The sequence below is a fragment of the Actinia tenebrosa genome, unplaced genomic scaffold, assembly GCF_029948245.1.
Source record: "Actinia tenebrosa isolate PJP-AT-01 unplaced genomic scaffold, QUT_ActTen_1.0 PGA_scaffold1__47_contigs__length_23844297, whole genome shotgun sequence".
In the NCBI taxonomy this organism is placed as follows: Eukaryota; Metazoa; Cnidaria; class Anthozoa; order Actiniaria; family Actiniidae; genus Actinia; species Actinia tenebrosa.
Window position 1 is genome coordinate 8,480,584 of NW_028292578.1, and position 12,773 is coordinate 8,493,356.

The window sequence follows — 12,773 nt, forward strand, 5'->3', positions numbered from 1 at the left end:
AGTTTAGATGAAGACATAGAGCTTCATCAAGGTCATAGTCAACCCTAATGATCTTTGACTAACGTGCCTGTCTTTGCCTTGGCACGCAATATCCAACGTGTGGGAGCTTCTATCGAATCTGGTTGCGCATGCTTTGTGACGTCAAATCTCTATCGAAGTATAAAAATCCATGTTCTTGACGTGTATGGTGGCTCCAGCTGAACCAAAATCTTATAAATTGTTCATGAGTGTTTTAAGCAGTTCTTAGAAAACTCATTAATAATGCATGAAGAAAACACAATAGAAATCATGACCATGAAGGTGATTTTATATCTGATAAAGATTCGTCTTCATTTGCATAAACTTTAACTTGGATTTTCTCTATCAAACTTGGTTCATTTCGTAAAAAAATCGGTGCACAATGAGAACAAACATCATAAGTTTTCTAAGCCGTTCAATAATCTCGCAGATCGTGGTTTATCGGGTCTAAAACCACTCGGCTACGCCTCGTGTTTTATACCCGATAAAACACTCCTGCTCGTTTATTAAACATTACAAAAAACTCGTAGGTCGTGTTTTATCAGGTATAAAAGCACTCGGCTACGCCTCGTGCTTTTATACCTGATAAAACACTCCTACTCGTTTATTAAACAGTACATAACATTTGTATTGCTAACGCTAGAACTTCATTTATAGATTGACGGGAAAAGACACTATAAACATGATTAGTCGGTCAGAAAATTTAAAGTCAAATGGGTTTTATTTATATTGCGTTTAAAATCACGAAAAGACAATAATAATTAGCGTCCTTTCATCCATCATTAGTCTCCTCTGCAGCCAGGGCCCGAGAGGATCTGGGATCAAAACTAATGACTGCTCCGAATCGGAGAATCCATCATCCGTCAGTAGCCGATTCCAGTGTCCTTAAGTGGCATAAAGAATATATGTTCGAAAGTCAATATTGCATTCACATTACATGTGTTCCAGATGCTCGAATTAATATGTGAGTTCAAATCCTACTCTTTGCCTTCTATCACCGACAAATTAAACTGACTTTGGAGTTTTGACTGTGACGCCATCGCTACGACCTTTTAATGGCTCGCTAAATGAATATGTGAGCAGGTATTAACTTTGTTGTTCATTGGAATGTATTTCTAATACATACCATTGAATAACAAATGGTTGTTTCTAGATATTGACGGATACAGTGCAATATCTAGCAGCTTGAATCAATATGTTTTTGTTGCTGTTTTGTTGGTTGTGCGGTTGTTATTGTTATTTTTACTGTTACTAGTATTGTTTTATTGTTTATGATTTTCTTATTATTATTACTATACACTTATTTCAATAAAGTTAGTCACCAAAAACGTAGAAAGCTGTGATCGCTGAGAATCATGGGGAAATGTTTTATATCCAACAAGTAAAGCTTTTGACACAAACTGCAGCAGTTAAGGTTGCTCAGAGGAGGTTAACTTGTAACTAGTAGAAGATCTCAAGTCCATCAACAGTTATCAAGCGGTTGAAACAATAAAATGTATCTATCCATAATCCTTGTCGGTCTCAGCTTTGTAGCTTTTCAGGTGACTAACTTTTATTGAAATAAGTGTATAATATTTCTTTATTCAAATTATTGGTATTATAGTGATTTTCATAAACCCGTGAAACAGATAAGATTAGTTAGTGGGTAATAGTGAAATGACAACAACAACAACAACAACCGACAACAACAACAACGCAAAACAACTACAACAAACAAACAAACAAACAAACAAACAAAAAACCACAATGGAATAAGGGTCTAATAATTTGTATTAGGTTACTGTGTAGTCTATTTTACGGGCTTATAAAAACCACTCTATTGTTGTTATTGCTAATCCTGTTCTTAGTGTGTTTTTGTGTTTTGTCAATTTTTAATATTTGTCTTTTTATTGTTTACTTTTTTATTTTTAAAGATTTAGGTATCTCCATGATTGACAGGATCATGGTAAAGTTAGAATGTGATTTACAACATGATTGTACAGTTCTTTTTCTTCAGGGTTCTGCTATTGAGTTGCCTCTCCTCTCTTTTTTATTCTTTTACTTTTCTTTTTTTTCGTTTCATTTTTTCCTTTTGTTGTGCTTTGTTTCCTTTTCCTTTGTTTTCACAAGCAACAGTCCATATAGCTATCACAAGTAAAAGTACTACGGCAAGAAAGTGGATGTTAGAAATAGTGATCCAGATGTCGGAATCAAATAATGTATTTTTTCATTGTTATTGTTTTGATATTCGACGTTTAAAAACTGTGGATATAATTATTCAATTCAATTGTAATGTTGTGTTAAGAGGGCTTTTATTTTTCTCAGTTATTCTTTCTTTCCTATTCTCCAGATATTCGACATAAAAACGTCCACTGGTAAGAGTTAAGTGTTAGACGTATGTGAGGTAAGGACAGCTGTAGTTGTGCCTTAACTAAAAACCGCCAAAACCGCCAGAGGAGGACTAGGGCGGAGATCCACACGCGTCCTATAGTTTTATGTTACAGAGCCGTGTAGCTATAGCAGAAGAACAAAATTGTAAGTTTTTTTGCATTTCATCTCTTCATATCACGGAATATCGCCAATTAATATGTTTCTTTTCTATTTCTAGTTGTGAACCATCGCTTATCATCTCATTTTACGGGTTATTCATGCTAGAACTGCTAAAGAATAATTTCAATCGCTGCGTTAAGATCGGAGAGTTCAATCAGTTAAACGAAGTGTAATCAACGTGTATTTTGGGAAATAAAGGCGAGTGTCACAAGTTTCTGCAGCTACACTCTTGCCTTTTTTATAGTGTATGGCAAGTTGTAAAACAATTCATTATTTTCTAGATCTCCAACGGCGTACATTTTTTATCAATTGTTGGGTTGCAAGCATTCTCAAGAGAGTTAAAAGACAAAAGCATGGCGGCCATTGTGGTGCCGTTAACAATAGATGCTAATAAGAAATCTTTTGTTAAATGGCACCAACGCTCCCCCGAGAAGCCGCGATGACGTAGCGTGCAATCGAAGAATAATAATATTACATGGCTATTGAGCGTGACCGTGTTTGACGGACCAGATAAAATATTCACATAATAGCTGATATTCTGTCTGTTCTTACGCCGTGATTTACTTGTCCTTATGAAGATGAAGCTTAGATTTCTTTTTTTCATCCTTGTGCATCTTAGCATATTTTCGCTAACCGGTAAGAAAACTTTCTTAGTATTCTAAAGGAACTAAAAAAGAAGCTATCAAATATATCTGAATCATGTTTAGTTTATTTCCGGGTGAATCATTCGCTTATTGCGCCGGAAAATGGAAGCGACGTAAGCTTGTAGCAAATAGATGTGTAAAACGCAGAAGATGCAATAAGTTGCCAATCGTATTTGCATTATTTGACTTTAGGGTTACAGAAATTAGAAATTGCTTCATTCTTCAAGAGCTCACATCTCTGAACTTACATGAAAATGTACCTCTGTTAAGCAGACCCCTTATTAAGAGGGTATTAACTACGATTTCTCCCCAACCGTATTTACTGTAAAACCGAACATGGCGGACACCTAACCACTGCAGAGGTACCACTGCATTTGGTGCGTATCAGCTTGATAGAACGTTTTACCTTGAGTGAAATAACAGATAGCGTTGTCGGTCGGAGATCTGAAACTTTGAAATCATCAAAACAAACAAACATGAAGCAAAGGAAAGTGCTAATTGTTTTGTCTTTTAAATCAGTTCGCAACATGTACCTAAATGCGTCACCATCTTTGAGCGATGACCTGCGCTGGCGTATTCTCTCAATTTTGATATTGCTGATCATTGAAATAAATCACAAAGTGATGTTAACTTTTTTTATTTACTGCTGATTTAATTAATCGATGTATTTATAGAGGCACTCACTTGGACGATTAAGCCATTCTCGGCTGCCGGGATTCAAGGCCAAAGTGTCAGCATCACTTGGACTGCTGATCTAGATGGAGGTGAAACATGGGAGAATGTTAGAGTGAACCAGGGAGTAGTTGGCTCAAGCAAAACGATGATAAAGTATGACAAGACAAAAAAGAGATTAGTTTATGACGTTTATAAAAGTCGAGATGCGGATCTGAATCTAACTGCTTCTCTTACTGGTACTCTACTGACATCGGTGTTTACATTGAAAAACCTGAACCGATCGACTGATGAGCGTTTATACGATTTGCATATAATTTTTACTGATAGTTTAGGCGACTACGACAGCCGGGATTCAGGTGACTTGCAACTAACGATCCTTGGTAAGTGTTTTCTATTAGTTTCAACCACAACTTTGGTTCAGGGGCTACTTAGATTATATATTGTTATGGTTCGTTCATGTTTAACGACAACACACCTTGCTCTTGAACTGATATTATTAATTGAAGAAACAAATTTATAGAAATAAATTATTCAACGATTATTCACGCCGAAAGCGAGGTGATTAATATATTTTCACAAGGAGTTCCCGCTAACAAAGCCAAGGACACAGTTAAAATTGATGGATTGCAAGCATTCCCAAGAGAGTCAAAAGACAAAAGCATGGCGGCCATTGTGGTGCCGTTTACAATGGGTGCTAATGAGAAATCTTTTGTTAAATGCCACCAACATGGCCGCGATGACGTAACGTGCAATCGAAGAATATGGGATGAAAATCGGCCCGAGGCTTAAGAGAGAGCGGGAGCTCCTAATTGTAGAGGCTCATCGCTGTGGGGATGTTGGTGGGTCGTTGCCGACGACTTTCTCGTTCAAAAAGGCCCTAAGATCTAGACTAAATCTTGAAAGCAGGGTTTCATGTAGAAGAGAAAGCCATGTAGTTATGCTACGTGCACCCCGATACACGCACAGAGTAAAAATTGATAAAAATCTGTTTAGTTTTGCCTTTTGTATGCGGATTACCCTAGTAAAAATAGGTAAATACCAGTGTGAATTCAGTTCCCGAGCCGCGATTCTTTGAGCGGCGAGGTACATATTCCCCATAATCACTGAGCCTGAGGGGATTTTAGTATTATTTCAGACTTGAAAAAAACGATTAAAAAACGTTTCGGTATTAAGTCTAACATTATAGTTTTTTCAATTTCTGTTTACTTCAATATTTTAATAAATATTTTAATTAAAACTTTCATTTAAATGAGCTTTATCAAAAGAGATGAAACACTTTTTTTTTCTAGCTTTGGTACAAACTACACCATATGAGGCATGATGAGCAAAAAATATTTGTAACAAAACTAGACCACAATGAACCACGTTCGCTATCTCAGGAAAGTTCAATGTAGTGTAGAGTGTAAAGTATGATGTAAGTAAGCCCGGTTGGGTTTGATTCCAGGTTCTAAGTTCATTTATCAAAATATATTTTTCCTTTTCATAAAAGGTTTGTAGTAGAAAATTGGACATTTAGCTCCGAAGGCCACGCGCTACTGAACTAAGTTTATTTTTAGAATTTTCTAAGAAGGAAAAGAGAACTTTGTTTTGGTTTTTACATAGAGTCCTTAAAGTATAGGTGACAATGTTTCCAATATATATTCTCTTTACCTCTAGTGCCTCCCACAGTAACCAGTCCAAAAATTAACCCTAAGGTTGTCACTGTTAATGAAACACAGACTGCACAGCTTGAATGTACTGCAACTGGTCACCCCACACCCAGTATTAACTGGATATGGATTCATATCCAGAATCTACTAGTTCAGTGTTCATGATCATTATGATATTTCTATATATAATGTAGGTTAATTCTATTTTTATGGGCTCATTGCATAATCAATGCAAAGGATCAAGCAGTATACTAGTCTGAGTTATCAGGAAATGGACGTTTTCTGAACATTAATTTATAGAAAGTGGAAGAACAAAATAAAAAAAACGAAAAAAAACGAGGACGTTTTAAAATTATTGCCGTACAATGGAGAAGAGTTGTTTAGTGGTCAAGGCAGATTTTTTAAAACAAAGAGGAAGGAAAACTAACCAACAAAAAGTTACAACTCATAAAATCAAGTTTTCTACGTTCTAATATTTTTCGTGTTCTTTCATTTCGAACTCCAAAATATTAAGACCAAAAATCGCTGCGTCTTTGTCGACATGAAAAATGAAAAATGATACTAAAGGAGGAGGTGGGGGTTGGAAGATTCAAAAGGTTTAATTACTTCATCAGTAACATTACTGTAGTTATTACAATAAAATCGCTCATGCTATTGTTCTCTTTATTATACAGTACCGCCCACGATAACCAGTCCAAACCCAAGTACTGTCACTGTTAACGAAACACAGACTGCACAATTTGAATGTACTGCAACTGGTAACCCCGCACCCAGTTTTAACTGGACAAAAGATGGTGCAATCGTTGGCACAGGAAGCCCATACACTACACCAGCAGTTACATCCAACGATGACAAGGCGTGTTATACGTGTGTAGCTTATAATGGAATCCTTGATGCCAAGACCGCTAACTTTTGTCTAAACGTTCAATGTAAGTATAGACATTTTTAAGGCAAACTATCAAAGTATCCAATCACTTTTGTGTAAAATTTACTTTTTCAAATACAAGAACAAGTTTTTTTAGCATTATTTTAAAATTAGTTGCTTTTGGAATTTTCTTTTTTCCCCTCTTGTTTCCATACTGAATTTATTTTTCTCATTTCTTATTCCTTGTTTGTTTGTGATGAATGCACAATTTCATGTAAAATCAGATAATCATAATCAAATCAAATCAAGTTCGTCCTCTGCACGAATTTTTATTGAATTGCACGTACTATCAAGATTACATTTTGATAATGACAGTGTCCCATTTCTAGACAAACCGAAAAACGCAACAGTTTTGAGTGACAGATCAACAGTTTGCCAGAATGATAAAGTGAATCTGACCTGTACATCAGGACCAGCCAACCCAGCACCCAGCAGTTACGAGTTTTATGACAATGGTGTTCTTATTGGAACCAGTGCATCCAACGTTTATGAAGCTAAGGCTACTGCAGGTTTGCCATCTGTAAACAAGTTTATTTGTGTACCAAGAAATCTTCTGGGAACCTCCTTGGAAAATGGAAGTGTGGAAGTGACTGCAAAAGGTAGTTTTATAATATTTCTTTAAATTTCCGAAGAACGGATAATCGCCAAAAAGCCCGACGAGGAAAAAAGTAGTGTTTAGATCGCTAAGTTGACCCATGTCTATTGTACATTTGATTTTTGATAAGCTTTAGTTTTGTATCAATTGTCGATTTTTTTTGCAGCTGCTTCCACGGAGAAAACACTTGGAGAAATCTTATTGCAGACATAAATGCCAATCTTATTAAATCAATATTTTGGGCTTGTAATCTGTATACTGAAATATTTTGATATTACTTGAGCTAATGTTTTCTATTGACATTCAAGCTTCCAAATAAGTTACACGAAAGCGACTTGTGATAAAAGTTTATCATACTAGGCTTTTAACAAGACGGCTAAATAGTTGATTATCTTCTAGCTATAGCTTTAATGACCAGATTCATTATTCATCCACTTTTAGTAGCGTGTTATCTTTCTATTATTATTTTATTATTTTATTGTTCACTTTTTAGTGGCGCCAGCAATAGTTACGTCACCTCTCTCCACGACTCTTTTGGAGGGAAGTTCTTTAACACTATTTTGCAATGCCTCTGGAGTACCTGCACCTAACATCACGTGGACCAAGGTTGGCGGAGGCATTGTTGGCAGTACTGAGACATTTACCATAAGTAACGTCAAGAGAGGAGACGAAGGGTCCTACAGATGCACAGCAAGCAACAGCGTGGAGTGCAGCAATGTCACTGCTGACGCAAATGTTGTTGTAAACTGTAAGTCTCTCTGTACAATTGTCTATTAAATGCGATATTTAAAAAAATATATGAATGAATTCTACTTGATTAAAACCTGCTTCATAAGAGATTGATACCGGGCAATGATGTGCAATGAAGTTGTGAGCTTGTTCTCCGGCATCTTCAGTCATGCAATTTTGTAATCACGAGTATTATTTCAAAGTGAATTTTTCATTAGCATCATTAATTAATTGTTTTCAGATTCGCCAGAAAGTACTAGTATACAGCCAAATTACAAAGATTCCCTCCCCAAGCACCCCAAAATATTATTATCAAGGCATTTTGAGTATGTTGCTATCGAAACGTTTTAATAACATTTCATTCTATGTCATCCCTTTCTAGACAAACCACATCTCACGAACCTGACCAGTACAAAGACTGAGGCCTGCCTGAATGACTCAGTTACTTTACAATGTACAACAAATGCCAACCCACCAGCACATGAATATCGCTTCTACTTGAATGATCAGCTTGTACATACCAGCATGTCTGGAGTCTATCAGTTGAATGTTCCACAAGCAGGCAATAACACATACAAGTGTGAACCAAAGAACAATGTTGGAACAGGACAGAATGCAACACTTGATATTCTCACAAATTGTAAGTTTGTTCTCAAATTTTGTATGTTCTAAAAATTACAGAATGATCGGTGACGATAAGCACTAAGCTAAGGATAAGAATCTCTTGGGTAAAGTAAGTTTTTTTTTTGGCTTCGATAGATGTTGCTATAAAGTAAAACGTTCAATTTTAGCTGAATAAAACAAAAGTCATTGTATACATTATTAAGGAAGAAATATAGACCAATTTTCCTTGTTTGATAATCTAATCAAAACGTTGTAACGTTGTACCTAAAATATTTCATAATATTTCATATCAAACGTTCATATCTTTTTTTAATCAATATTTTCTTACACTTGCTTTTTTTGTTGTTGTATAAACGAAGTGATCCCGATAATCGTTAACACAACTCCAAGTCAGGAGATACGTGAAGCATCGAGTCACACTCTGTATTGTAATGTTGAAGCTCAGGGTGAAGACATCAATGTGACTTGGCATAAAGTTGGAAGTGGTCAAGTATCCAGTAAAGGTGTATATACCATACCATCTGTTACACATGCTGATTCAGGTTTATACGAATGCAGAGCTAAGACTGGTAATGAGTGTGAAGTGAAAAGCACCATGATAACACTCACTGTGATTTGTAAGTATTATTTTACAATAACAGATTAACTTTGCAATCTGATTGGGTGACAGCTATTATCAATAAGAGGACAAACCCATTGAACGAGGAAACGGTCGCACACGGAGCCAAAACCTTTTTTCAACTTTTTCAATGTTTTTATATGTTTTGTTATTTTAATTTGCTATTGTAAAAAACAAATTGCCCATTGATTTCCATTGACTGTCCATTATCTGATCCTCTTATCTTATCTGATCCTCTTATCTCCTCTTAACATAGATGATCTCTTAAAATGTTCAAAACTTTACAGTGAAACAAAATATGAATCTTAAAACAACTGATCCTCGTGACTGAACATGATTGTTAACTAGGCATTGACAATTGCTTTCATAACATCAGCCAAAGCTACAAACTTAAGTCACGTTGTCAATCCACAATGATCGAAGAAATACTTCGTGTTTTAAAAGACAGTTTTATGACTGAAAAAAGAGCTTTCATCCAATTCATCGTCATAGAAGCCAGCCAATGTTATCACCTTGAATTAAGTGATTTGTAGTCATCGGGAGTCGATTTACTCATATACGTTTTCCATCTTAGCACCTCCGACCATCAGCAACATCATAGTGAAAGAAGACAGTCTAACAGTTACCTGGAATAACCTGGTTTTACCTCATAACACGATAGCGACATGCTTGATATATGTGATGCAATCATTCCATGGTGTCAACTGGATGACGTCTTCAAACACCAGCAATGAAGATTCAATAACATGTTCAATTGCCGGGTTGAAATCATCTACCTTGTATCGTATTCAGTATTTCTTACGAATTCACAAGAACTATGTAAATGGAACTATCTACATAGGAACTTCTGCCAAAGGTATGTGGTAAGAATGATTGAGGTAAAGTTTTTGTGGCATTTTACTATGATGGTGGTTCTCAGAATGACTGCCTCATTCCACTCAGCCCATCATCAATACAAATACAAAAATTAATTTGTCTCAAACTTTTCTTGTTTAAAGTCAATAGAACAGGAGCAAGTTCAAACCATTCAACATGTGATACTGGAAAAGCTGGGAACATTTCATATGGGGTGTCATCCACCATTTTTGCAGCTGTCATTGCTGTTGCTATTGTAGTTATTGTTCTTCTCATATTGGTTATCGTATGGATGCGATTTCAAGGTTTGTTTGATGGTTGTTATGAGCTAAAATTTAGCATTGTTTTTGATAAATCAAAGAAAGAAGGAAAGAATGCGCAACAAGCAATAAAACAAAAAGACTAAAATTCAACAACCTTTACTTTTGATTTCTTATATTCTCCTTTTTTGAATTCAGTCAATTTTCTCTTTTTCAATATTTAGGCATACAAAACGACAACAGGTACGTACAAATATTCAATTTATTCAGCAATAAAGAAAAATAGCATATACAATAATTGATGAGTCCCAAGCCACAGGCTTATGGGAAACGGGAATTAAAAACGAACACTGACGAACGAACAAACACGCTTTGATGTAAAATTCTAAGTGAATAATTTTTTATTATTTTGAACTATATATAACATTTTTTTTTCAATATTTTATTATTTCAGAGTCAAAAGACAAGAAAAAAACCAGGTAGGGTGATTCAGTTTATGGAATCATTTTGGAAACGCAGAATACTGACCCCTGCCGTTTGGATAAAACGATATTGACGATAGAGTGACAAATCTTTATTACCTTTTCAAATATTGACTGATTCAGTGGGTCTTTAATTTTCCCTTAGCAATACGCGTTTATTTATCTCATCAACTAAGTTTTTTTAACAGATAATTAAACATTAACTGATTATGCATAACAGTGCCTTAATGTTGTTTCTTTCAGACGGAAGTTCCCGTCAGTCGATCCTCGTTTTCAACACCATCTTTTGATACTAAGACTGTTTACGAGAACGAGGGTTTTATTTCCCGCCAAACCAAACCAGATGCAGATATGGCTCTGTACGAGCAAGTACAAAACAGGGGCCGGGTAATGAATCAAGGTGTCGTTGGAACGCCTTCCTTTCCGATGGAGTATATACCAGGAAGCCGACCAGCAAGACATGAAACCGAGAACCAGGTGCAATCACAATTGAAGGAGCCTTCTTATCAGGCACTGGATCAAAGAGAAATGGCTGGTACTAAGCATGTTAATGTTAATGAAGGGTCTTATGGGCATCTGTTGGGATTTACAAGGAGTCCAGATAATACTACTGCGGCTGCGTTACCTCAAGACCAAAACCCTTACCAGGCTATGCAGCCTGAGAATCGGTCCACACAATATCAGTCACTTCAAAACATGCATAGACCTTCATTAAATGTGTGAGATTTAGAGAGATGTAGAACACGCCATAAGAATAATACCTCTTTATTTATATTTAATTGGGTGTAGTGTTTTTTCACATTTCTGGCCACGTGCCATTACCTATGAATTTATTTAGTGGTTAGGGAAGTGACACCGTTACGGGGTCTGAATAGGGAAAACATTACGCTAAAGTTAAAGAAGTCTATTGGACTTAAAATAAGAAGTAAAGGATGACTTTTTTATCTGTTTTAAAGCTTATATGGCTAATAATGTTATTCGCGCGGGATCCCTGTTTTCTTAGTGGTCCTTGCCGGATTGGGGCTTTGGGTTCCCATTAAACTTTCAAAGAATGCAGGGTTAACGTTGTTACCCTCTCCATTTCATTCAGTAAGAAATTCATGGCTATCCTATATGAAGTCAACAAAACAATTAGCTTTCTTCTTTTCGTCAAAATAATAAGATTTGTCCCTGAATAAAGATCGAAATTTTAGTATAACCCTCCCCTCCCGTATCTTCCCCAATTCTAACAAGGCTTTGAGGATATATTGTATGTGGATTTTTCTTTGCTTTTGTATAATTGTAGGTGGTATTTTCCATCAAACATTTTGAAATGATTTGAATGATGCATCTTTGATATCTCTGAGATGCATCACTCAAATCATATATGCTAATAAAAATATTTTACCATTCAACTATTTACTTCATGTAGAATCTATGCTGAAAATATTGAATTAGCTGTCATTAGCACTTTAAGTTTAACTAAATGTTGTATGTCAAGTACCAAAAAGATTTCACTTCACATCGATAGGCAAAAATAAAGTACCTATATTTAACGTCGGTATTTCCTTCAAATTCAACTGCTATCAATGCAAGTCGACAGTGCGCACTTTACCCCCTTTTCTGCATAAATGCTTTGTTTTACTCAATGCAAAGGTTGCACAGAATAGACTGAGCCGGAGAAGTCGAAACAGACGTGGCGATGCTGATGATCTAACTAATACATAGTTATTTTATCCCTGCCATAGGTCTACGTGTCCTAATTGTATAGTTTTATACAGTTGTTCTCTTGGAGAGCATATCGGTCCTTCTTCTTCTTGCTCATAGGTTATTTTCTTTAATTGTCACTGCACTTTTAACAGCCATAGATTGGCTGCAGAAAAATTAACTTTTTACGAGGAAAAGCTGCTATGGTTAATAACATGCGAATAAAAAACAAAACTGCTAGATATCACATTTGAACTTATAATTGAGTAGTATTAGCTCTTGAAGTCATATAACTAGAACATCATAACATTATTCTGCCACCATTGCTCTGAATGTAGAACCCTATTTCCCCTTTTGTTTTCACAGACAACAGCATACTACAAGTAAAAGTGCCACAGCAAGAAAGTGGTTGTTAAAAATAGTGATCCAGATGGCGGAATCAAATAATGTATTTTTTCATTGTTATTGTTTTGATATCCGACG

The 12,773-nt window shown here is 35.8% G+C and overlaps 2 protein-coding genes across 2 annotated transcripts in view; both read left to right on the plus strand.

The window, feature by feature from the left end:
- LOC116288745 (hemicentin-1) overlaps window positions 1-2,199 on the plus strand; it is a 46,210-nt gene extending 44,011 nt beyond the window's left edge. The window contains exon 53 of the mRNA XM_089032430.1: window positions 1,932-2,199. Within this exon, the coding sequence (XP_088888556.1) occupies window positions 1,932-2,155 (224 nt within the window). The 3' untranslated portion in view covers window positions 2,156-2,199. The remainder of the gene's footprint in view (window positions 1-1,931) is intronic.
- An 897-nt stretch (window positions 2,200-3,096) lies between these two features.
- On the plus strand, window positions 3,097-12,537 carry LOC116308650 (roundabout homolog 3). The gene is made up of 12 exons (XM_089032552.1): window positions 3,097-3,183; window positions 3,866-4,246; window positions 6,190-6,444; window positions 6,770-7,039; window positions 7,529-7,783; window positions 8,147-8,404; window positions 8,748-9,005; window positions 9,582-9,863; window positions 10,006-10,167; window positions 10,347-10,365; window positions 10,577-10,601; window positions 10,848-12,537. The coding sequence occupies exons 1-12, from the start codon at window positions 3,120-3,122 to the stop codon at window positions 11,325-11,327; spliced, it is 2,709 nt and encodes a 902-aa protein (XP_088888678.1). The 5' UTR covers window positions 3,097-3,119; the 3' UTR covers window positions 11,328-12,537.
- The last annotated feature ends 236 nt before the right edge of the window (window positions 12,538-12,773 follow it).